Raw genomic sequence first — 27,512 nt, 5'->3', positions numbered from 1 at the left:
ATGCCCAACGGGCGTCCTTATGGACTCTCAGCTTTCTATGCTCCCAATACTGCAGCCGGTATCTCTGGTGTTGCCAATCAAGGACAGATTCCTACAACAACTCTTATTCCTACAACCACCTCTATGCCTCAAGTGACTACTATTGCTACCGAACCTGTTGTACACACTGTGCATCAGGTGATCGATGTTGACACTCCACGTGGACAGGACCCTGTAATAGAGGCTATGAAAGAACAACTGAGAGAGCTAGCTGGAGAGCTCCGTGAAGTCAAAGCTAGCCGTGGGAACGGTGTATCTGCCAAGGATCGTGATCTATGCCTTGTATCCCGACTTGAGATTCCTAAGAAGTTCAAAATGCCAGATTTCGACAAGTACAATGGATCTTCGTCCACACAAGTGCACGGTTCCTAAAACAAGATAGGCCAAACCGCAAGTTCACGATCTATCGAAGTAATAGTAGTAAAAAAGTATCATTCCGCTAGGGAGTTATGAATTCGATTAACTTTTTAGAGAATGATTAGAAAAGAAGAAAGATTATAAAAAGGGAGGTTTAGTTGCTGAAGGTAAATAACAATAATAATAATAATAATAAAAGAGCCTTGGGATTATTGGTTCATCATAACAACGAATCTTTTCACAAGCAAGCCTTAAACTTATAATTATGCGTTAATCTTAATTTCTAAGGACAAGTTTCTCTTTAGCATATCACAGCTTCTCTCGAAGTCAGTGAGTGTATCCCTCCAACAACCACACCTATTCTCATGGGTGATTGCCTTTGGGACCCTTGAAGATCGAAACTTTATGTGTCCCAAGGTTTGCTAGACTATTCTCATGTTTCGCAAACCTTGTCTAAATTCACTTGTTTGGATATCAAAGCTCCGCGTTCGCTTCATGAATTGATATCTGTGATGATGAAATAACCATTATCAAACCATCCGCGTTCGCTTCCACAGTTTGATAATAATTAATTCATGTTAAAACGGTGAATTTAGATTAGGAATTAAGGTAACAAATAATTAGGGTTTAAGGCTTGGCTTGATCCGGATTACGTCATTAGACTTATCCAACAATCCCAAGACAAAGAAGTCTACTCACTAACGTTCATTGTAGACATGGGGGAAGAAGAGAGAAAACAATAACAATAAAGTAAAAGAACAATAACATAAAAGTGAACTTTTATTCCAAGAACAAAAGATGAATGTTTATGATGGAGTGCTACTCTATTTATAGCTTTACAATTGACTTAAAATCTAAGCAACTATAAGGGCAAAGCAGTAAAACTACAACAGAGTAACTTGGGCTTGAAGAAAAGCAGCAAAAGAGTATCCTAGAGGGTGGCACGGCCGTGCCACATGTTGGCACGGGCCGTGCCAAGCTTCTGACTTGGTAGAGACATATTTTTGTCTCGTATCTTCGTATTCTTGTACTGTATTTGCTCCAGTCCTCTTTCTTTTGCTCCAAGGCACCTTCCACCATATATTCGTTCCTAAAATAAAATAAAAAGCAATTTAAAGTAAAATATTCAAAAAGGAAATAAATATGCAATAAAATAAAATCAAATCTAAATAAAACTAAACTAAATAATGCAATAAAATAGACTAATTAATGACTCATCAAACTCCCCCACACTTGAATCTTTGTTTGTCCTCAAGCAAAAGGCAATAGACATGGTAGCAACAAAAGATTAATCATGGCAATATTAAGAACACATGTCTCAAAAGAAAGGTTTTGCTTCAAGTACACTAATTACAGTTTCAAACATTTCTCATGAACCTATTCTACCCAACATCAAGTCTCAAGTGAGTGTGTGTGTGTGCAGTCCAACCCTTTTCTTGCTCTTGTATAAGACATATATTATGAGGAATAGGTTCTATCCTTAATGCTAAAGTAACCGAGAAAAGTCCTTTCTTCATTTCATATAAGAGTGATGGGAGTTTAAGTTAAAATTAAATTAGATTAACAATTAAGCACAAGGGGCTGCAGATGCTTAGGGGCTATCTATCCTCATAGGAAGTCTTCTCGGATGTAATTGTCCTTTCCCCCTAGATTCAAAATCACCCTAAGTGGTGCTGCAAAATTTATTTATTTGTTTCATCTCCGCGTAGGAAGTCTTCTCGGATGTAATTGTCCTTTCCCCCTAGCATTGATGAATTAGTTTCACTTTAAGTTCAAATTAGGGAGTCACCACCACAATTAGGAAGTTAGGATGTAATTGTCCTTTCCCCCACATGTTGGTGCCATTCTCCCGCCCCATTTATCATTAACAAATTAAGAAGAATATAACAATTAAGAACAATTTATTTAATTTTCCCACACAAACTTATATTACTTTTACTCTTAAGACTTTAAAGGGTCTAAGTTAACACTAAAGCTAGAACGTGTTCCTTAAAATACCTATTCATACATTTACTCAAGGATTGCAACCGGGTGCTTTTCTCATTGGAGAATTCACAATAAAACATGATATGGGTATAGCAAGAACATAAGAAACACAAGAAACTACTTTCATGTACAAGAAACAACCTTTAAAGAAGAGACAAAACAAAAAAGTTTATGCCAAATTTTACATTAAAAACAAGCTACTAATCATGCCTTTCGCTATAAAAACAAAACAATAGAATAAAGTTCAAGGGAGTTTGGACACTACGACTCTCGACACTTTATTAGCCCCCCCCCCCCCCCCCCCCGCCCCCCCCCACTTAGGGGAAGCATTGTACTCAATGATTCAAAAAGAAAAATAAAAGAAGAAGTAGAAGAAGAAGAAGTAGAAGAAGAAGAAGAAGTAGAAGAAGTAGAAGTAGAAGAAGAAGAGTAGAGGAAGAGGAAAGCTCACAATTTTATTGAAGTCCATAATGGACTTTGGAGGTGAAGGTGTTGCATCATGTTTTGGAGCATTTGATTGTTTTCTTCATTTATTCGATTGCTCCTTTGGACATTGTTCCTTTCAACACCTTATTTTTGTTGCTCGGTGCTTATTCTCTGAACTTTGGTTTGCATTTATGTCCGCCGTTCATCATTACAGCTTCCACCGGCTTTTTGTTCATGGTGCAAGTTTGCACCTACCTCCTCTTCATTACCATCATCATCACCGTCATTATGTACCTGTGGGTTAATACCAACATAAAGCAAATTTTCCACCACCTCCGGATTAGTTATGTCCGAATTAGATAGAATAATCAAACAAATTCTCCATTCATATTGGTAATTGTGAGTAGGGTCATGGGTTCTAAGGAAGGACAAAATAGTATATAAGTCTAGATAATAGTTCCCCTCTATCCTCTTGATCCCTTGATTCACACTCACCCCAAACTTCCTAGCAAGAAAAGTGATGATTCCACCTACCATTATATCACCCTTATCATTCAGTTTCTTTTTAACAATTGAAACAAGATAATCAAGCAAATAATAGCAAATGTTAATATGATGGTTATAAAGCATAGCCCACAACACAAATAGTTCATTAATCCTCATCATTCCTACCTCTTTTCTACTTTATTATGCATTCATGCCCATCTTTGGTTTTCATTAAACTCACCTGCTTCATGGCCATGATATTCTTCCTCTTGGTGCAAGTTAGCACCTTCTCCCACATCATAGTGCAAGTTAGCATCGCCTCCCTCATCATCATCTTGCTCACTAAGAACCTGCACATCATCAACATACAACAAATTTGCTTCCACCTCGGTGGTAGTCCGAGATGGGTTAGGAAGTAAAAACATAATAGGCATATTAAGCTTTGAGTTGGTGATGGAGTGGTGGACGAGGTTTGATGAAATTTATAGAAATGACGGTGTCCATGTTAAGTCTATTGTTTCCCTCAATTTGTTTGATCCCCTCATCCTCACCAATGCCAAAATGCCTAGCTATGTTTGTAATGATGCCACCACTACTATATCTCCTTTACCGGTCGGTCTAGTACCGACAAAGTCTAGGTAATTAATCAAATAAAAGCAAGTGTTGACCGGGTGGTTGTAGAGCATTACCCATAACATGAACAGCTCATCGGTTCTAGTGTTTCCTAGCTTGGTTCTACCCCAAATAGTGCAAGTCATTACCCTTTGAAGGTACCTAAGTACGGGGTTGTGAATGTTGATAGCTTTATTGGCTCTAGTGACAAAGGAGCTAAGGCCGGTGATACGTTCCCAAAAGACGGCTGGGTCATAGTTAACCGGTTTTAGGCTAGGATCACAAGAATCATGAATATACCCTTCATTTGCAAAACCTAAGGCCTCACAAAAGTGCTGAAGTGACATATTATAATCAATATTCATCAACCGGAAAACAACTCTATGGTTAGGGTTATCAAAATTCAGCTTATCTTTAGTGAAAACAATTGAGCTTAAAAATTCATAAGTGAAATTCTCATAACCCCGCATAGGTGTTAACATATCAGTCCAGCCTAATCTACCCATTAGCCTATAAACATCATCTCTAAGCTCTAGTTCATCCAAATCATGAGAAGCAGGATATCTAGTGGGATGCAAGGTTTTAGAAATTAGAATTTTATACCTGTCCCTTTGCTTGTTGTCCTTGAACTTGATTCCATGATTCTTCACTTGTGCTTGCTTCTTTGGGGGAGGTCCTCCTTTAGAGCTTGCTGGTTCCTTACCACTTCTTCTTGAAGCCATTGACCCTTGTTGGAATTGGTTGGAAGGTTTAGGGTTTGGACGTGGAGATTGGTTAATGTTTTGTGGTGTTTAGGTTAGGTTTTGAAAGATTAGGGTTTTGGTGAATTATAGTTTTGGATGGATGAAAGATGTTTTTGATTGGTGGTTTTTGTTTGAGGTGAAGTTTGTGATTGATTGGTGAAAGAATTGAGTTGATTTGGTGGAGTTTTGATGAAGATATGGAGGTTTGAAGATGGATGGTTATGGAGGTTTTAGAGAGAATTTGAAGGTAGAGAGAGGTTTGTGTTGGAGAATGAATGGAGAAGAAGAGAAAAATTTAAGTTATAGAGGTGTAGGAATTGGCCACGGCCGTGCCAACCTTGGCACGGGCCGTGCCAACATTCTGACTTCATGACTCCTTTTTTTTCTTTAAAAACTTGGCACGGCCGTGCCAACCTTAGCACGGGCCGTGCCTACCTTCTGGACACAGGGGCTTCAAAATTTTCAACTTTTCTTGAATCATACTTGGACAATTACCTACAAAACAACTTAAAACAAAAAAAAAACAAACAAAACAAAAGCAATTAAATGCGTGGGTTGCCTCCCACGAAGCGCTCGTTTAAAGTCATTAGCTTGACGATCAAAAGGTTTCTCTATCCGATACCTAATCTCTCACTAAGGGACAATGGCATCAAACTAATATTCTCCCCCAAATCACATGTTGTTCTTTCTATAGTCTTGGATCCTATGACATATGGTATGGAAAAACTCTCGGGATCCTTAAGTTTAGATTACAATTTGCTTTGAATGATTGAAATAGATTTCCTAAACTGCTCATCTAACTTGGACTCATCAAACCCTTGTGGGAAATGAATTTTTGGCTCATATAGTGGTGATATGTGAGGCTTTCCACTTTCTACTACAACTTTCTCACTTTGTGGCTTTTCACTCTCTACCTCAACCTCAATTTTCTTGGTTTCCACAACGGGGTCTTCTAATTGCTTACCATCCCTAGGTGTAATAGCATTTATTGGGCTTTTGGGGTTGGTTTCAGTTTGACTCGGGAAGACTCCGGAGGGTTGTGGGGAAGAGGTTACTTGTTGGGCTACTTGAGGGATTTGAGTCTCAAGCATTTTGTTGTGAGTAGAAAAGAGAATCCACATTTGCGGAAAGCCTATTGAGAGAGTCATTCAAAATTCCAGCTTTGACTTTAAACTCTTGGTTATGCCTAATGTTATCTAATTCGAAATTTTCTATCAAAAGTTCCAAGTCGGATTTTTGAGAGACTCTTTGGTTGTTTGCAAAACCGGATGGTGATGTTTGTTGTCCAAAAAGATTTTGAGGGGTTTGAAAATTTTTTTGACTATTCCTAAACCCATAGTTTACCTGCTCGGGACTTCTAACAACACTACCTAGTTGACATTCAACACCAGTGTGACCAAAAATTTCATAAGCTTTACAAGGTGGTGAAAGGGGAGAAAAGGTCCATTGATAAAGGTTTTGAGCCATGCATGAAGTCAAAACAGTTAGAGATAGAATAGAAAAAGAGAAAGAGAGAGAGAGAGAGAGAGAGAGAGAGAGAGAGAGAGAAAGAGAGAGAGGAAAAGAAAAAGGAAATATATATATATATATATATATATATATATATATATATATATATATGTATTTTTTTTTTATAATAACTTTTTTTTAGAAACAAATATAAAAAGAAAATAATAAAATAGAATCAAATAAAGATTTTTTTTTAAGAAAGAAATATAAAAATAAAAACAATAAAATAAAATAACGAAAAAGATTTTTTTTTTTTTAGTCTAATCGTTAAAAAAAAAATAATCAAATTGCAATAACTCCCTGGCAACGGCGCCAAAAACTTGATAGGCCAAACCGCAAGTGCACGGTCTATCGAAGTAATAGTAGTAAAAGAGTATCGTTCCGCTAGGGAGTTATGAATTCGATTAACTTTTTAGAGAATGATTAGAAAAGAAGAAAGATTATAAAAAGGGAGGTTTAGTTGCTGAAGGTAAATAACAATAATAATAATAAAAGAGCCTTGGGATTATTGGTTCATCATAACAACGAATCTTTTCACAAGCAAGCCTTAAACTTATAATTATGTGTTAATCTTAATTTCTAAGGACAAGTTTCTCTTTAGCATATCACAGCTTCTCTCGAAGTCAGTGAGTGTATCCCTCCAACAACCACACCTATTCTCATGGGTGATTGCCTTTGGGACCCTTGAAGATCGAAACTTTATGTGTCCCAAGGTTTGCTAGACTATTCTCATGTTTCGCAAACCTTGTCTAAATTCACTTGTTCGGATATCAAAGCTCCGCGTTCGCTTTATGAATTGATATCTGTGATGATGAATTAACCATTATCAAACCCTCCGCGTTCGCTTCCACAGTTTGATAATAATTAATTCATGTTAAAACGGTGAATTTAGATTAGGAATTAAGGTAACAAATAATTAGGGTTTAAGGCTTGGCTTGATCCGGATTACGTCATTAGACTTATCCAACAATCCCAAGACAAAGAAGTCTACTCACTAACGTTCATTGTAGACATGGGGGAAGAAGAGAGAAAACAATAACAATAAAGTAAAAGAACAATAATATAAAAGTGAACTTTTATTCCAAGAACAAAAGATGAATGTTTATGATGGAGTGATACTCTATTTATAGCTTTACAATTGACTTAAAATCTAAGCAACTATAAGGGCAAAGCAGTAAAACTACAACAGAGTAACTTGGGCTTGAAGAAAAGCAGCAAAAGAGTATCCTGGAGGGTGGCACGGCCGTGCCACATGTTGGCACGGGTCGTGCCAAGCTTCTGACTTGGTAGAGACATATTTTTGTCTCGTATCTTCGTATTCTTGTACTGTATTTGCTCCAGTCCTCTTTCTTTTGCTCCAAGGCACCTTCCACCATATATTCGTTCCTAAAATAAAATAAAAAGCAATTTAAAGTAAAATATTCAAAAAGGAAATAAATATGCAATAAAATAAAATCAAATCTAAATAAAACTAAACTAAACTAAATAATGCAATAAAATAGACTAATTAATGACTCATCAATAGCCATATCATTCGGTACGTCCGGAAGATGGCCAATTACGCAGAAAATGATGGACTGATGATCCACTGCTTCCAGGACAGCCTGACAGAAGATGCGGCAGACTGGTACACTTTTTTGAGCAAAGACAATATCCATACTTTTGAAGAACTTGCTGCTGCTTTTGAAAGTCATTATGAGTTTAACACCCGCTTGAAGCCGAATAGGGATTCTCTCAAGTCCTTGTCTCAGAAGTCAGATGAAACCTTCCGTGAATATGCTCAGAGATGGAGAGGGGCAGCTGCCCATGTTTCTCCTCGGCTCGATGAGGAAGAACTGACACAAACATTCCTGAAAACTTTGAAGAAGGAATATATGGAAAGAATGATAGTCTCTGCACCAAACAATTTCTCCGACATGGTTACTATGGGGACCCGTCTAGAGGAAGCTGTCAGAGAAGGCATCATTGTTCTCGAGAAGGGTGAATCCTCAGCTAGTGCACCGAAGAAGTACGGTAATGGCCACCACAAGAAGAAAGAATCCGAAGTAGGGATGGTATCCGGTAACCAGTCTACAGCTGCTATTGCTCCTAATGCTGCCCAGTTACCTCTACCCTATCAATACATGCAGTACTCTCAACATCCTTTCTTCGCACCGTTCTACCAGCAATATCCTCTGCCACCGGGTCAGCCACCAGTGCCCGTTAATGCCATTGCTCATCAAGTACAACAACAACCTCCTGCTCAACAGCAACAGGCTCAGCAACAGGGCCCTCGGCCCAGGACTTATTTTCCACCAATACCAATGCGGTATGCTGATCTGCTCCCAACTCTACTTGCTAAAGGACACTGTGTCACCAGGCCACGCAAGCCTCCGCCTACACCATTGCCTCCCAGGTTCCGGCAAGATCTCAAATGTGAATTCCATCAGGGCGCTCAAGGCCACGATGTGGAAGGTTGCTATGCTCTGAAGTACGTTGTAAAGGATCTAATGGACAGGGGATGGTTGACTTTCGAAAATAGTGTCCCGCACGTCTTTGATAACCCACTTCCAGATCATGGGGCTGTTAACATGATTGAAGCTTTTGAAAGAGTCGGTGCTTTTGATGAGGTGGAAATGTCTTGGGTAGCCCCCGCTTTAGATGTCCGTAATGTTGCTACTCCTCTGGTGCCGTTACATGTCAAACTCTGCCAAGCTTCCTTGTTTAGTCATGATCATGCTTCTTGTTCAGAATGTCTCCAGAATTCTATGGGTTGTTGTGTGGTACAAGATGATATACAGAGCCTAATGGATAACAAGCACTTGATTGTCAGCGACGTTTGTATGATTGTGCCAGTGTTTCATGATTCCCCTTTCAAGAAGGTACCTCAGACTAGGAAGGTCGAACCTTTAGTGATCAAGCTACCAGGCCCGGTATCTTATACCTCTACTAAAGCCATCCCTTACAAGTATGGTGCAACTATGATCGAGAATGGGGTAGAAGTACCTTTGGTATCTCCAGCTGCGGTTAGTAACATTGCTGAAGAAACTACAACTCTGAGAAGTGGAAGGGTCCGTCCACCCTTGTTCCAGAAGAAGGTTGTTACACCTGCTGCCACAGTAATTCCACCAGTTTCTCCTCCTGTTGACAAAAATGCCAGCCCGTCGGGCCAGTCTATTGAAGATTCTAATCTGGACGAGATTTTGAGGCTCATCAAAGGGAGCGATTATAAGATTGTAGACCAGCTGCTGCAAACTCCATCAAAAATAGCCATCTTGTCTTTGCTCCTGAGCTCAGAAGCTCACAGGAAAGTGCTGATGAAAGTACTGGAACAAGCTTATGTTGATCATGAAGTCTCTGTGGATCAGTTCGATGGAATCGTGGGTAACATTATGAAGGTGAGAAAAACACAAGAAGGGGGGGGGGTTGAATTGTGTTTTGGAAAATTCTTCGTTTCTCCTAAAAACTGAACACACTGATCAGAAGCTAAGTGAGACAGCTTCTGAAGTGATTATCAGAATCTATATGCAGCGGAAAAAACAGAGAGAGAAGAAGAAAGACACAAAGCAATTATACAGGTTCCTTCCACAAACCGGAAGTAGTCCTGTCCCCCTTGCACTTCCAAGGAGAGTTCACTATGAGTAATATCTGATTACAAATGCTCAAGCACACAAGCAAGAGACTTCCAATGCTCAAGCACACAAGCAAGAGACTTCCTTTGCTCAAGAACACAATCAAGAGACTTCCTGCTCAAGCACAACTGCAAGAGACTTCCTAACTAAACAAAATTACACAGAAAATTGTTTAAGTTTGAACACTTGATATACAATCAGAGGTGCTCACAATACAAATCAGATACAGACTCAATGGACTTAAGAATTTCTAAGATATGACTTTGAGACACAGAAATTCTTAGTGAATGCAGAACAATTTCAGCAGAGGTTTGGCACTTGTAAAAATCTTGTGAGTCTTTTCGTTCAGCGTTCTTGCATTACCAAATCTCTAGGTCTTCACTCCTTTATATAGAGGTGTGAAAGAGACGTTGTGAAATTGCCAGCACACCAAAGAGTCGTTGTTGAAGCTTGATCTTTCACCAATGATATATTGCCTGATTTGGTTATTGTCCTATGAAGAACAAATTTGAAATCCATTCCTTATCCAAAGGAACATATATGCAGGCGAAACCGTATTCTGGAGTTGTTTCCTTGTCCTGTAGCGTGGACACAAAACAGAGTAGTGGAGAACGTGGTTGTACAATTCGTACAAAGTACAATGTCAACGCTTTCGTCCAAATTGCAAGCACAAGCCTTCAAACACCTTTGAAATGACCGTTGCAAAATTCCACTAATCCTTTGTTTGTGTTTTCGAATCCAATAGACAGCTTTTGCATTGATAATTCTTCAATTCTTGATTCTTTGCAAATCCAGTTGATATTCAGCATCTGGTGAAATGGCTTCTGATGAGGCAGCTTCTGCAGCTTCTGATGGTGCAGCTTCTGATGATACAGCTTCTGATAATGTGGCTTCTGGACCTCTTGTCTTCAGGACCACTATTCTTCAGGAGCACTAATCTTTCTTTCAGAAGCGACTTAACTTCAGGAGCGCTTTTTCTCTTCAGTAACAAGTTGCCTTCAGGAGCGTCCAAGCTTCAAATTTCTGTTGTTTCCTTTGCTCTTTATTTGCTCATTCAGAACCAATGATGATGTAACTTTATAATTATGGTCATGTACACTTGAACAAATATTAGCTAGTCCAATTTACAATTTTTAATACCTTGTTATCATCAAAACTCTTTAAGGTTCATTGTTAAACACATTTTGTTCCAACAATCTCCCCCTTTTTGATGATGACAAACAGAAGTATTTAAAAATTGATCAATTGTTGTTAATCTAATTAACAAGTTGACTTTGAGGTTCTGAGGTTTGTAAGCTCAGAATCTGAGGTTTGTAAGCTCAAACTCCCCCTGAGTCTGATAGTCTTTAAGGTGAGGTTTGTAAGCTCCCCCTAAGTTCTATCCAGGTTAATTAAATTCATTTTTCGCACAATAAAATTATCAGAGCTTTAAAAAATTGAATCATTGAAAGAATTAACTTATAGATAAGAAGAATGGTTCAATTAATTTTACTTGAATTTTGATACTCCTTCTTTCGTTCATAGCTTATACCAATAAGGTAAAAAAAAATGATAGAAGTTTTTCAAAAATTTCAAATGCCATTAATGGGGCTCAGAGCCTTTAAATACTTGTCACATATACTCCCCCTTTTGTCATTATCAAAAAGAATTGAAATAAAAATAAGCATAAAAGACAAAAAGATTTGAGAAAAAAACTCAAACATGAGAGAGTATAATCAGAGCAATGTATATGAACATGAATATCCAATTATCAGAAGCAGCTAAGCAGTCAGAATCATTTAAGCATTCAGAAGCATAGAAAAATAAAACAAGATGGTTTCAGAAGCAAGGACTAAAAATTTAAAACACAACAAACAAAAGATAACACTAAGGTGTGCAACTAATGGTTGGTTTGTTGTTGTTTCTTCATCTTCTCCATTTCTTCAGTTTTTGTCTTCAACAGTTCTTCAAGATATTGTTGCCTCTGGAGAAGAGCCTGTTCCCTTTCTTTAGCCTCTTGCCGCTGCTGTGCCATTTGTTTCTTCAGAAGCTTACACATCCTTGCGTCTCTGGTCAAGTAGTCCTTTTCTGAGAAGAAAGGTTGGTTTGCCAGGAGCAGTGTAGAACTTCTTACTCTGAGACTCTGCTTCAGATGCTCCATTAATTTTCTGACAGAAGCTTCCTTGCTTCTGATGCACTTAGCCTTTACATTTTCAATAAGCTCAGCTGCCCGGTTCTGAAGAGATGCCCAGGAATCTTCATATGCACTGGTGAGATCAATTGACCTTCTTTGATCCACCAGATTATGCATTTGACTAAGGATTGTGAGAAGCTCAGCGTTAATATATCCAGATTCCAGGATGTTTGTGGGTGGTTGTTCAAGGGTTTCTAGGTCTGAATCACTAAGTTCAAGGTCTTGAACAGGGCTGGAAACTGGAATGGTTAAGTGTTGAGTTTGGGTTGAGGTTGATGGCTGGTCAGAAGTAATTTGTGAAGTAGAGGTTGAGGCTTGGATATTGACTTGAGAAATGTCAATATCCATGGGAGTTGGTTGGGGTTCAATGTGTTCTGGTTGGGTTTCAGTTTCAGTTGGTGATTGTGGTGGTGTTGTGGATTTGTGTGGTTCAGGTGTTTGTTGTTGGGGGGTTTCTGAAACAACTTTTTCAGAAGCAGCTGCTTCTGAAGTTGTCTCAGAGGCTTTTTCTGAGGTGGGTTCAACATTTTCTGGTATGACCATGTTGAGAGGTGGAATATTGAGAGGTTGAGGGTGATGGCGAAGGATAGTATCAATGACTCTTTCTCTCTGCTCAGCCATTTGAGCCAACTTCTCATTAATTATGTGACCAACTGGTTCATAATTAGTTGACTGAGAGGGCTTTTTGTTGGTTTTGGTTGATGTTGGCTGGCTTTTTACTGGTTTTTGAAAAAGTTGAGCTAAGGGTATATCATCATCAGAATCATCAGAATCTGATAATGATGAGGATGCGGAATCTGATGATATATTAATTACCTTTTCTGGTTCAGGATCAGAATCCTCTTTAGCAGACTCACTGGTCATCAGCATCAGTTGCTTGGCTTCTGAAATTACAGATTCTTGTAGCTCAGCAGCAATTTCCAAGACTTTTTCAGCTTCTTCCTTCTTCCCTTGTAAGTCCTTTAATTCCACATCAGAAGCAGCTTTAGCTGTCATGGTGATATGAGGAAAATCCTTGGTCCTCCTCAAGGCTGGCTTTCTCTTCCTCTTTGGTATATCAGGTTGATCAAGAGTAATGCCAACATCCATCATCAACCTGGAATCCATGTCTCCAAAAGCTTCTTCAATTGATGGTACTGAAGAACCACCAATCTTGAGCTTGTCAGAAGCAACTCTTGCCTTCTTAACAGACTTTTCAACGTCCAGGTATTCTTCTGCAGACAATTTCCTCTTAGCTCTTCTGCCTTTTGCCAGAGGCACAGTACCACCAAACATTTCCTCAGGTACTTCATCCAACCTGATGACTTTGTTGGTTGCCTCATAGTGATCTTTGATGTACCTCATCTGCACTTCAATAGGATCCTTTTTGCAGATGGGTGGAAAATCTCTCATAAGATCAGATACAACATGAGATTCACTTAAATCAGTTTGAAGTTTGGTGACTTCACTGATTAGCTTCATATTCAAGAGAGTATGAGCATTAATGAACTTCCCAGTTTTTGTGTCAAGTAGATGATCTGTGAAGCCTTGAGATCTACTGAGACTGTCCAAGACACCTCCTTGATAGAATATCTCCGATAAGAGTCTTCCATAAGGAACCCAGGGTTTATTCAGTAGCTGACTCTGTTTCAAACACTCTATGAGGTACTTGAACATATATTTGGGCACGTTCACCTTTTCCTTCTTGATGAAGTGCTGGAGAAGGACCTTCTGAGCTAAATTTGGTTTCACACTGTCACCACATGGAAACAGATTCTCATTCTGAATCTTCAGAAGCATCTTAGTTTCCATGCTCAATTCAGCATATTTCTTCTCCTTCTCAGAATTGTATATCACCAAGTTGGTTTGTTTCTTCCAAATGCGTTTTTCAGCAGCACTTGAAAGATCAATTCCAGAGTAATATCCAGACGCTTCAACCTTAAGAACAGCTTCTATCTGCCATTGAGTAATTCTTACAGGAATACCGCAGATACTTGATCTGATTTCATCTTCAACAAACGGCACAAGACCCATTTCTTCTCTTGTCTTCCCTTCTAATTCAGGATACATTAACACCATCTGACTTTCCTCAGCTAGGGATGCCGCTTGATAGAGGTTTGGCAAGTGCACCAAATACTATCGAAGTAGTAAAATATCGATCCCACGAGGACTGTGTTAATCTCAATTCAGCAATAAAGTAAATATTTAGGATGTGTAAAAGTTATTTTTGGTTTGCCACTAGGCAGTAGATTTGATTGCATAAAATTAAATAACATAAATTAAAGATTTGGTTAGAAAATAATAGAGAGATGAGATCAGGTCTTTCGAATCATCTATGTTTCCCTAATTGGTATACTGCACTTATTCTTATGAATGATTTTCTAGTTCCACGATAGTTAACAAAATAGTCCTAATCAATCCCTTGAGTTAGGACCCTCTTCTTAAACTACAGCCCCTAATCCCTTAGGGGGTCTAATAATCTTTGAAGGTTTAAAGCACGTTAACCTAATATCACTAATAAACGATTATCCATTCCTAGACTAACCATGTTTATTAGAACAATTCAATAGGTCTAAGTAGAAAGCTATGGTCAGTAGTCATTCATTCTCACTAAATCATGTTTATATTTGATCAGGATATAAAAAGCATTAAGAACAATTAAATTGAATAAAAACTAGATTGTCATTCACAATAAATAGAGTTTCACAGCAACATGGTTCAATTAGGGTTACAAAGAATCATCTCAGACCTAATCTCTAAGAGATTTAGCTACTCATAATTGAGTTTACAAATAGCATAATCAATGAAAGAATTAAAACATACATAAACTGGTAAAGAATGGAGGAAATCGCCCCGTTCTTCAGTCTCCAGGTCTGCAAATCGCACTTTCTCTCTCCAGAATTCGTAACCCTTGTTTTTGGAATAGACTTCAGCTTAAATAGGCACAGAAATTCGCCTAAAATCGTGTCACGTTTTAAGTAAATCGTGACACGTTTTTAAAAACAGCTGAAGAAATCGTGTCACGTTTTTGCAATCGTGACACGTTTTGTCCCAATGTCGAAAGCATGTTTTTCTGGTCTGGTAAAATCGTGTCACGTTTTGGCAAATCGTGACACGTTTTTGGCGTTTTTCCAGCATCTTCAATTTTTCCTCTTTTTAGCACTTTATCATCTTTTCATGCTTTTCTTGCTTTTCTTGCTGCTTAAGTTGCCTTGTGAACTCCAAAATGTGATGAAAATGACACTAAAAATAGCGCATAATTGACTGTCATCACAGCCCCAAACTTGAACCATTCCTTGTCCTCAAGGAATCTACTTGCAATATTGACAATTGACAGTAAAATAACAATTACCTGATCAAGCGATAGTACCCAAAAGTTCAACACCTTACTAGCTAAAGATGAGCTAGTTTGACTTGTACGCATCCACCAATTCACAACTCCACGCAAAAATATGAAAGGGTTCACACGCAGTCGACATGCAATCTACATATTACCATACGCTTGAAAAGTTTCTAAACGTCAATCAAAATCCATGTCAATGCACACTTTGAGGTCTTTAAGGGTTATAACGGGGATTAGGTGAAGGTGGGATAATATTTGGATAAGTAGGCTACACAAAATTTGAGTTAGGCATTCCTACGGAAGTTAAGCACACAATTCAATCCATCATTCATTCACCTTATGGAACAACAATTCTTGCAAAGGTACTAGAGAACACTTGTAACTATTGGGACAATCGAGTTTAAAGTTACTCGGATTTTCAATGTTTTGTCCCTTTTTCATTCTATTCTTTTTTTTCTTTTTTTTTTGATACACCATTTTTGTGTGTATTTTTCATGATAATGTTCTTTGTTCTCTAGTACCCCCAGCCCCAAACTTAGTTGGTTGCAAATTCCAATAGCAACCCCAAACTTAATTATTTAGCAACATTCTACAATGCCTAACTCAGAAAAGCAATATGGGACATTTCCTAAAAGTCTCTAAGCTTGTAATGTAGTTTGTCACCGAACAAAAAGTTCTAATCCTACCGGCTCAAATTGGCTAAGAAAAGGATAAAATTTAACAATTAAAATCAGGGTAGGCTTCAAAAGGCTCACAGGACCAAGCACTTTTGCCTCAGTGTGCTAATGTCAAAGATCAATCAACAATAGAGAAACAATGCAAGTTCTAGAAATGTAAAAGCATGGAACACTCTATATAAGTAAATTGGAAAAATAAAATTTGGCCATGAATCCTTACAGTTATGATATCTGGGAGTTGTGACTACCTATCCTTAATGCCGTACACTTCGCCTTTGAAACACAAGTCACTCCTCCTTTTGAACTTTTGGAATACCACTTGAACAAACATTTGTTACTAAACTGTAAAAAGTCAACAATCAAGCAAATTCATCAATAATAAACAAGTTCAGATTCAATCACATAACAGGGGGATACAACTGAGTTATTCAAACATACTGACAATTGTCTGACTCAACAATAAAAATAAAATACTGAAAATAAAGACATAATAAAAAGGATGGGTTTCCTCCCACCAAGCGCTTTCTTTTACGTCATTGAGCTTGACGCTTCAACCACTGTTAGGGTGGCAAATATGTCAGAAAGAACACATCATCCTTCTTCTTCCTCTTGTTTGGTAGGAATTCCATGAATTTGTAACAAAGAAGTAGATGCTCCCATGCGCTCACAGTTAAACCTTTGGAATTTAAGCTCTCCCACCTTAGAGAAGGACATGCATCCATTTGCACACGAGTGATTTCCTTAACCGCTATTTGTTCAGACTTCAGGAAAATGTCAGCACTCCTTACTTTTGGATTTTCTTCCATCACAACCTTGTGACACTCAATCTCCATCTGAACCAATTTCCTCTGAGACTCATATGCTTTCTCAACAAGATCACCACACTTAAGATCAAACTTCTCAAATGAAACTTGATTTGACACCAAGAAATCATCTAAAATATTCTGAAGTTGAGTATTGTAATCGATGTTGATCACCTCTTTCTTCCCTTCACCATCACTACCTGGTTGATTCGCCTCATAATGACCACTTCTCAAATTTAATATCGAGTCCAAATATTTTATCTTCAAAGATAGCATATACTTTTCATACTGCAAGGACCAAATCTCTTTTGTGTCATAGAGGCGTAACCTGTCTATCATAGCTGCAAAACTTGGATAAACTTTTTAGTAGCACAGTATGAGAAGAAAATAAAGAGCATAATATTTTTTTTTTTAATATATATATACAAAAATATAAAAGACAGAAATCCTAAATAATAACGTAATTACCAAATTGAAATGACTCAACAGTCCCCGGCAACGGCGCCAAAAACTTGATAGAGGTTTGGCAAGTGCACCAAATACTATCGAAGTAGTAAAATATCGATCCCACGAGGACTGTGTTAATCTCAATTCAGCAATAAAGTAAATATTTAGGATGTGTAAAAGTTATTTTTGGTTTGCCACTAGGCAGTAGATTTGATTGCATAAAATTAAATAACATAAAATAAAGATTTGGTTAGAAAATAATAGAGAGATGAGATCAGGTCTTTCGAATCATCTATGTTTCCCTAATTGGTATACTGCACTTATTCTTATGAATGATTTTCTAGTTCCACGATAGTTAACAAAATAGTCCTAATCAATCCCTTGAGTTAGGACCCTCTTCTTAAACTACAGCCCCTAATCCCTTAGGGGGTCTAATAATCTTTGAAGGTTTAAAGCACGTTAACCTAATATCACTAATAAACGATTATCCATTCCTAGACTAACCATGTTTATTAGAACAATTCAATAGGTCTAAGTAGAAAGCTATGGTCAGTAGTCATTCATTCTCACTAAATCATGTTTATATTTGATCAGGATATAAAAAGCATTAAGAACAATTAAATTGAATAAAAACTAGATTGTCATTCACAATAAATAGAGTTTCACAGCAACATGGTTCAATTAGGGTTACAAAGAATCATCTCAGACCTAATCTCTAAGAGATTTAGCTACTCATAATTGAGTTTACAAATAGCATAATCAATGAAAGAATTAAAACATACATAAACTGGTAAAGAATGGAGGAAATCGCCCCGTTCTTCAGTCTCCAGGTCTGCAAATCGCACTTTCTCTCTCCAGAATTCGTAACCCTTGTTTTTGGAATAGACTTCAGCTTAAATAGGCACAGAAATTCGCCTAAAATCGTGTCACGTTTTAAGTAAATCGTGACACGTTTTTAAAAACAGCTGAAGAAATCGTGTCACGTTTTTGCAATCGTGACACGTTTTGTCCCAATGTCGAAAGCATGTTTTTCTGGTCTGGTAAAATCGTGTCACGTTTTGGCAAATCGTGACACGTTTTTGGCGTTTTTCCAGCATCTTCAATTTTTCCTCTTTTTAGCACTTTATCATCTTTTCATGCTTTTCTTGCTTTTCTTGCTGCTTAAGTTGCCTTGTGAACTCCAAAATGTGATGAAAATGACACTAAAAATAGCGCATAATTGACTGTCATCACCGCTTTGTTGTAAAATTTTGCTCTTACCCAGAAGTGTCTAACCAGAGCTTCATATGTTGGTCCATTCAACATTTTGAAATAATGCATGAGTCCTTGCTCTTCATAGTAGCTTCTGATCCAACACTTATGAAACGCCAGAGAATCAAAATCCACAGGATTCTCTATCTGAACTTGTAAATCCCATTCTTCCAATTTCATGCTTCTTCCTCTGTAGTCATATTCAGGGACCATTCGTGAAGTAGATACTGAACCTTCTCGTTGTGAACTTGATGATGCCATTTGATGATTGAAGAATATTTGAAGAGGATGAAGATTTTAGGGTTCTAGGGTTGAGAGAATGCGCTTACTTCGCAAGAGGTTTGAAAGCAAATGTGTTTGTTGTGAGTGAGTAGTGTGTGAATTGACAAAGTGTTAAAAGTAAAACGATTGCAATTCAAAAAAGACAAACAAACATAGCATTAATGACAAAATTGGGGGCGCGTGAAAAGTACTTTCAAAGCTATTAAATCATCATTGTCCTTTTAGTTATACACCAATACATACAGGCCACGTAAGAAGTTCACAGAGTAACTACCAAGTTAGTGGGCCAGAAGTTACTTTAAAAAGTAACTCCCAACGTTTCCACTAATTCAGCTATTCGAAAGCAATAAATCCAGCTTCTGGACTTCAGATGCTGACGTCATCATCAGAAGCGAGTTTTCCTCAGAACCTCAATAAAGAGCTTCTGATGGACTACTGCTTCTGAACTAACTTCAGAACCTAAAATCCTATTCAGGAGCAAGCAAACATCTAATCAGACACGTAGTGCATGTTCAAATTTTTCTTTATAAAATCAAATCTTTCAACAGTTAAAGGCTTAGTAAATATATCAGCCCATTGATTTTCAGTATCAATGAATTGTATATCTAAAATTCCTTTTTGAACATAATCTCTGATAAAATGGTGTTTGATCTCAATGTGCTTAGCTCTAGAATGCAAAATTGGATTTTTAGACAAACAAATAGCAGCAGTATTATCACAATAAATAGGAATACTGTTAGCAGTTATCTGATAGTCTTCCAACTGATGTTTCATCCAAAGTAGTTGTGTACAACAACTTGCAGCTGAAATGTATTCTGCTTCTGCTGTAGACATAGCAATAGTTGTTTGTCTTTTGCTAGCCCAGGATATAAGATTATCACCCAGAAATTGACAATTGCCACTGGTTGACTTTCTTTCAATCCTATCACCAGCATAATCAGCATCACAGAATCCAATTAGCTTATAATCTAAGGATTTCCTATAAAGGAGTCCAAGATTAGTTGTTCCTTTCAAATACCTGAAGATTCTCTTGACAGCAGTCATATGAGATTCTCTAGGATCTGATTGGAATCTTGCACACAAGCATACACTGAATAAAATATCTGGCCTAGATGCATTGAGGTATAACAAAGAACCAATCATACCTCTATACAGCTTCTGATCTACTTTAGCTCCTTCATCTTCTTTGCTTAAGGTGCACGTAGGGTGCATTGGAGTGTTCATCACTTTACAATCTTCAAGATTGAACTTCTTCAGAAGCTCCTTTGTGTACTTTGATTGATGAACATAGACTCCATCTTTGCATTGATTGATTTGAATGCCAAGGAAGAACTTCAGCTCTCCCATCATGCTCATTTCAAATTCATCCTGCATTAACTCAGAAAATTCCTTGCAAAGAGATGCATTAGTAGAACCAAATATTATATCATCAACATATATTTGCACAACAAGAATATCTTTTCCAAGGGTCCTTCTGAAGAGTGTTGTATCAACCTGTCCTCTTTTAAAATCATTTTTGATTAAGAAATTACTTAGTCTATCATACCAAGCTCTGGGAGCTTGTTTCAAGCCATATAGTGATTTCTTCAGTTTAAGAACATAGTCAGGATATTTAATATCCTCAAATCCAGGAGGTTGCTTGACATACACTTCTTCTTCTATGACACCATTGAGAAATGCACTCTTGACATCCATCTGATATAATGTTATGCCATGATTAACTGCATAGGAAAGAAGTAACCTGATTGCTTCCAATCTTGCAACTGGAGCAAACGTTTCAGTGTAATCAATGCCTTCTTGTTGACTATACCCTTGTGCAACAAGCCTGGCTTTGTTTCTAGTTACTTCATCTTGCTCATTCAGCTTGTTTCTGAATACCCATTTTGTTCCAATAATGTTCTTGTGCTGAGGTTTGGGTACCAGATCCCACACATCATTTCTTTGAAATTGATTCAACTCTTCTTGCATAGCTAGGATCCATCCATCATCTGAAAGTGCTTCATCAACTGTTGTAGGTTCAATCATTGAGATTAGTCCAATCATTGACTCTACTTGTCTGAAATGTGATCTTGTTCTTCTTGGACTATCTTTGTTTCCAATGATTAGCTCCTCAGGATGTGAAGACTTGTGTTTGAATGTGTTTCTGGGAGGATCTGCTTGATGTGAGCCATCTTGTGCTTCATCAGAAGCAGCTTCATCTTGCGCTTCTGATGTGGGTTCAGCTTCTGGACTATCTTCAGACTCAGCTATCTGATCAGGTTCTGGAGTAGCTTCAGGAACCTGTATCTCTGCAAAACTTTCATCTTGCTTTGAAGTTTTATCTTCAAGCTCCTTGTCATCAAATTTAACGTGCATAGATTCTTCAACACAGAGTGTTTCTGAATTATACACTCTGTATGCCTTTGACCTTTCAGAGTAACCTAAAAAGATTCCTCTTTGGGCCTTGGCATCAAATTTCTTTAGGTAGAGCTTGTTGTTCAGAATGTAACATGTACATCCAAATTGATGAAAGTAAGAGATATTGGGTTTTCTTCCTTTAAAGAGTTCATATGCAGTTTTCTCCAAAATAGGTCTGATAAAGATCCTGTTTTGAACATAGCATGTTGTATTCACTACTTCTGCCCAAAAATGTTTAGCCAAATTGTTTTCATGGATCATGGTTCTGGCCATTTCTTGTAAAGTTCTATTCTTTCTCTCTACAACCCCATTTTGTTGTGGAGTTCTAGGAGAAGAGAATTCATGGATGATTCCATGTTTTTCACAAAAAGCTTCAAATGGCTCATTTTCAAATTCTCCTCCATGATCACTTCTGATTTTCAAAATTTTTGACTCTTTTTCAGTTTGAATTTGTGTGCAGAAGTTACTAAATACATCACATGCAACATCTTTACTCTTTATGAATTTCACCCAAGTCCATCTGCTGTAATCATCAACAATGACTAATCCATATTTACTTCCATATAAGGATGCAGTACTCACTGGTCCAAATAAATCAATATGGAGTAGTTCCAAGGGTCTTGAGGTTGAAACAATGTCTTTGGATTTAAAAGATAATTTCACAATTTTTCCTCTCTGACATGCACCACAGAGTGCATCTGAATGATAGTCAATGTCTGGTAGCCCTTTGACAAGTTGTAACTTACTAAGCTTAGAGATTAACCTCCAGTTAGCATGTCCCAACCTTCTGTGCCACATCCATTTCTTATCATTCACTGATAGAAGGCAGATCACCTTCTGATCAGCCAGTTCAGAAAAATTGATTTTATAGACATTGTCAACTCTCTTTCCCTTGAATACAATGGATTTGTCTTCCTTGTTGATTACTGTACAGTTGGTTTTCTCAAAAAGCACATCATAACCATTATCACAAAATTGACTAATGCTCAAAAGGTTATGTTCAAGACCATCTACCAACCATACATTATTAATTGAGGTAGAGGAATTACCAATAGTTCCTGTACCTATGATCTTGCCTGACTGGTTGCCTCCAAACTTCACATTTCCTCCCTCTTTCATGGTTAGGCTGAGGAACATGGACTTCTCTCCTGTCATGTGTCTTGAGCAACCGTTGTCTAGGTACCATGATTTTTGCTTTGGCGCTGCTCTTAGACATACCTGCATTATTGACATTTTTAGATTTAGGTACCCATTGTCCTATGGGTCCTGGAAGGTTAGTACTTAAGGCTTTACTCTTCTCTTCTTGTACCTTGCGATGTGAGTTGGATTGCTTCTGATTAACCATCACCTTAGGTTTTGGTACTTCAGAAGCAGTAACTGTCTTCTTCTGAAACTTAGACTTCAGAACCTCTGGTTTTGGTTTCACCAGACTCTGAGGAATAGGTTCTGATCTTTTTAGGATCCTAACCTTTGAAGTCTTGGAATCAGATTTGATCATAGCCTTTGACTTAGAGTTCTTTGGCCTTGAGGTAATCTTAGCCTTAGAACCAGAAGCTTCAGGTTCTGATTGAACTACAGTTTCCAACTCAGCGCCTTCAGGTACAAAGAAGGTTTTCAGACCTTCCTTGATGCATTCACAACAAGATTTTAGACTGGTTTTCTCAAGTTTCACTTCTGGAAAACCAATTCCTCTGCCATTGTTCTTGTAAATGCTATAAATCATAGAAGCCACTCTGCTTCTGTCAATACCAGATATAATAAAATCTTCAAGAGCAATTTCATGGTTACTTAAAGGTTTTTCATTACACTTTTCTTGTAGCTTCTGACATAAGAACCTGAGCTGATCTTCATATGTTTTACACATAAAGTCAAAGCCCCTAAGTCCTTGTTCAGAAGCTTTCAGATCCAATAGAGTTGATTTTTGCTGTTGTACCAAATCAGCATATTTTTCTTTTAAATCTTTCAACTCATTGGTTCTTACTTCAAAGTGTGTAAGAAGTTCTTTAAGTGACTCAACAAGTTCATTTCTGGGAATTTTGGAAAATACCTCATTTTCATCTTCTGAGTCTGAATCTGGTCCAGCTTCTGAAGTTGCTGTTGCTACCAACCCAACAGCTACCTTTGCATCTTCATCAGCTTCCTCTTTGTCAGATCCAGATTCACTTCCTAAATCATCCCAGGTTGCCATTAAACTCTGCTTAATCTGCTTCTTGTATTTGCTTGGTTTGAACGTTGATTTCTTTGACTTGTCCTTTGATTTCTCTTTCTGAAGATCAGGGCATTCAGCAATGAAGTGTCCAGGCTTCTTACAGTTGAAGCATCCCTTCTGATCTTCTTTCCTTGAGCTTCTGAAGTTACCCTTTCTGGCTTGAAACTTTCTGTTCTTCTTGGCCAGATACTGAAGTCTGCTTGAGAGCATAGCCATCTCAGCAGGATCTGGTTCAGAATCTGAACTTGATTGATCTTCCTCTTCAGATTCAACCACTTTGAGCGCCTTTGATGACTTGCCTTTAGATGGAAGAGCTATTGATTTACTCTTCTTAGTAGACTCATGTTCATTAAGACTTAGCTCATGAACTTTGAGGGAACTAACAAGATCTTCGACACTTAAAGTGTTTAAATCTTTAGCTTCCTCAATGGCAGTCACCTTTGGTCTCCATCTTGCAGGTAAGCTTCTGAGAATCTTGCTTACATGGTCAGAAGCAACATAGCTCTTCTTCAGAATTTGTAGCCCAGAGACTAAGGTTTGAAACTTTGAGTACATCTCCTCAATAGTTTCATCATCCTTCATCTTGAATAACTCGTACTGATGTACAAGCATAAGAGCTTTAGCTTCTTTGACCTTCTTGCTCCCTTCGTAGTTAGAACAGAGTGAAGCAAACATAGCTTTAGCAGTGGATTTGTCACTCATCTTCATGTACTCTGTTTTGGGTATAGCAGTGACAAGAGCTCCTCTGATAATATGATGCTTCTTGTAGAGTTTCCTCAGTTCAGGAGTATGTTTCTTTCTATCCACAGCAGCTCCTTCTTCATCAAGGACTAAGTCACCAACACCATCTTCCAGAATATCCCATAATTCTTCATCTAGGCTCATGATGTAACTGTAAAAGTTGGTCTTCCACCAAGAGAACTCTTCAGCATCTCCATTGAACTTTGGAACTTTTCCAACACTGGATTTCTTACTATCACTATAATCATGTGAGACATTCTTATAGGTAGTATCACCAGAACCAGTAGGAGGAGGAGTAGACATGTTTTTCTCAGATCTTTGATTGTTACACGGTTAAGTGAGACACAACAGACCAGGGCTCTGATACCAATTGAAGGTGAGAAAAACACAAGAAGGGGGGGTTGAATTGTGTTTTGGAAAATTCTTCGTTTCTCCTAAAAACTGAACACACTGATCAGAAGCTAAGTGAGACAGCTTCTGAAGTGATTATCAGAATCTATATGCAGCGGAAAAAACAGAGAGAGAAGAAGAAAGACACAAAGCAATTATACAGGTTCCTTCCACAAACCGGAAGTAGTCCTGTCCCCCTTGCACTTCCAAGGAGAGTTCACTATGAGTAATATCTGATTACAAATGCTCAAGCACACAAGCAAGAGACTTCCAATGCTCAAGCACACAAGCAAGAGACTTCCTTTGCTCAAGAACACAATCAAGAGACTTCCTGCTCAAGCACAACTGCAAGAGACTTCCTAACTAAACAAAATTACACAGAAAATTGTTTAAGTTTGAACACTTGATATACAATCAGGGTTGCTCACAATACAAATCAGATACAGACTCAATGGACTTAAGAATTTCTAAGATATGACTTTGAGACACAGAAATTCTTAGTGAATGCAGAACAATTTCAGCAGAGGTTTGGCACTTATAAAAATCTTGTGAGTCTTTTCGTTCAGCGTTCTTGCATTACCAAATCTCTAGGTCTTCACTCCTTTATATAGAGGTGTGAAAGAGACGTTGTGAAATTGCCAGCACACCAAAGAGTCGTTGTTGAAGCTTGATCTTTCACCAATGATATATTGCCTGATTTGGTTGTTGTCCTATGAAGAACAAATTTGAAATCCATTCCTTATCCAAAGGAACATATATGCAGGCGAAACCGTATTCTGGAGCTGTTTCCTTGTCCTGTAGCGTGGACACAAAACAGAGTAGTGGAGAACGTGGTTGTACAATTCGTACAAAGTACAATGTCAACACTTTCGTCCAAATTGCAAGCACAAGCCTTCAAACATCTTTGAAATGACCGTTGCAAAATTCCACTAATCCTTTGTTTGTGTTTTCGAATCCAATAGACAGCTTTTGCATTGATAATTCTTCAATTCTTGATTCTTTGCAAATCCAGTTGATATTCAGCATCTGGTGAAATGGCTTATGATGAGGCAGCTTCTGCAGCTTCTGATGGTGCAGCTTCTGATGATACAGCTTCTGATAATGTGGCTTCTGGACCTCTTGTCTTTAGGACCACTATTCTTCAGGAGCACTAATCTTTCTTTTAGAAGCGACTTAACTTCAGGAGCGCTTTTTCTCTTCAGTAACAAGTTGCCTTCAGGAGCATCCAAGCTTCAAATTTCTGTTGTTTCCTTTGCTCTTTATTTGCTCATTCAGAACCAATGATGATGTAACTTTATAATTATGGTCCTGTACACTTGAACAAATATTAGCTAGTCCAATTTACAATTTTTAATACCTTGTTATCATCAAAACTCTTTAAGGTTCATTGTTAAACACATTTTGTTCCAACACATTACTGCTTGTAATAACTTGTGGTTTGGTGATGATGAACTCCCCGAAGCAGGGAAACACCACAACTTAGCTTTACATATATCGGTGCACTGTAAGTCTGATATGCTATCCAATGTGTTGGTGGACACTGGATCATCCTTGAACGTAATGCCTGAGTCTACACTAAGACAGTTAAGTCATCATGGACTCTTTCTAAGGGGAAGTAGCTACTTGGTTAAGGCGTTTGATGGATCTCGTAAAGATGTTCTTGGGGAGGTAGATCTACCAATTACCATTGGTCCTGAGACATTCCAGATCACTTTCCAGGTCATGGACATCAATGCTTCTTACAGTTGTCTCCTCGGAAGACCGTGGATTTACGACGCTGGGGCAGTAACTGCCACTCTGCATCAAAAGCTCAAGTTTGTGAGGAATGGTAAGCTTGTCACTGTGCATGGTGAAGAAGCGTATCTGGTTAGCCAAGTGTCATCTTTCTCTTGTGTTGAAGCAGGGTCCGCTGAAGGGACGTCATTTCAAGGATTGACTGTTGAAGGTGCGGAGCCTCGAAGAGCTAGTGCTACTATGACCTCATTGAAAGACGCCCAGAGGGCTGTTCAAGAAGGGCAAGCTGCTGGCTGGGGCAAAGTGATACATATTTTGGAGAATAAGCGCAAAGAGGGCCTTGGGTTCTCCCCCACCTCAGGCGTTTCAACAGAAACTTTCTACAGTGCTAGGTTTATCAATGCTATAGATGCTGCTGAAAGTAGTTATGTACCTGTGTTTGTTGTACCAGGAGGCACCGTGAGAAATTGGGAGGCCATTGATATTCCCTTAGTCATGCATGCTTCCATGTAATGTGTCTTGTTGCTCATGTTTTTTTGTTTTCAAAATAACAATCCTTTCGCTCTGCCCAAGGCGAAAGTGATGTCTTTGTAAGGGCATGTTTGTTTCGGCATTGCCGTTATTAATAAAAATTGTCGTTTTTTCCACGACTCTTTGTTTTTTTACTTTTTAGTGCCTTTTTCTTGGAAATAATGGTAATGCCAGAAAAAACCAAAACATCTGTATTTTCTTATTAATTTCAAAAATCTGCATGAAAAACATTTTTCTAAAATCATCCCAATCATATTATGCAGATTGAACCATAATAAACCCGTTGAACACGGTGACCCTACGGTTCCTCCAAATTTTGAATTCCCTGTATATGAAGCTGAAGATGGGGATGATGATGAAGAGGTACCATATGATATCACTCGACTGCTTGAGCAAGAAAGAAGAGCCATCCAGCCTCACCAGGAAGAGATTGAGCTTGTCAACCTGGGTACCGAAGAGAAAAAGCGAGAGATCAAAATCGGTGCTGCACTCTAGCGTAGATTCATCACCAATAGTGACGAATCCAACGCGATCACGAAGGATTCAGAAAGAGAAGAAGAGGATCGAGGTGGAAACGAAGAGGAATCAAGCATCAGAAAAGTTCGAAAAAGACGAAGAGTGAGAAGACGAAGAATCTTCGATTTATTTTCGAAGATTGAACCAGAACACTTACCGGAAGCAAAAGCAAGGCACCAGAACTCTTTTCACCGTTTCTTTGCTCGAATCTCCGAATTACAACGAGGTAATCCATTAATCCTCCTCTGTTTCACAGTTTCATTCGTATAA

General features: G+C 38.2%; 1 protein-coding gene across 1 annotated transcript; it reads left to right on the top strand.

Annotated features, from left to right (window-relative positions):
- LOC146953677 (uncharacterized) lies at window positions 1–26,901 on the top strand. The gene is made up of 4 exons (XM_085742255.1): window positions 1–213; window positions 7,877–7,961; window positions 8,070–9,526; window positions 25,875–26,901. Exons 1-4 carry the CDS (start codon window positions 1–3, stop codon window positions 26,706–26,708), a joined length of 2,589 nt encoding a protein of 862 aa, XP_085598381.1. The 3' UTR covers window positions 26,709–26,901.
- Window positions 26,902–27,512: the final 611 nt, after the last annotated feature.

Source organism: Medicago sativa, chromosome 1 (genome assembly GCF_051527215.1).
Source record: "Medicago sativa cultivar Bolivia chromosome 1, Bolivia_mono, whole genome shotgun sequence".
Lineage (NCBI taxonomy): Eukaryota > Viridiplantae > Streptophyta > Magnoliopsida > Fabales > Fabaceae > Medicago > Medicago sativa.
The sequence above is the reverse complement of the archived record's forward strand: the minus strand, read 5'-3'. Positions and strand labels throughout refer to the sequence as shown.

Excerpts from the sequence above, each read along its gene's own strand:
- LOC146953677 (XM_085742255.1), top strand. The coding sequence starts at position 1 with ATGCCCAACGGGCGTCCTTATGGACTCTCAGCTTTCTATGCTCCCAAT. Across the intron at positions 7,962-8,069 it reads GAGATGGAGAGGGGCAGCTG|CCGACATGGTTACTATGGGG; the intron begins CCCATGTTTCTC and ends CAAACAATTTCT. Across the intron at positions 9,527-25,874 it reads TCGATGGAATCGTGGGTAAC|ATTACTGCTTGTAATAACTT; the intron begins ATTATGAAGGTG and ends TTGTTCCAACAC.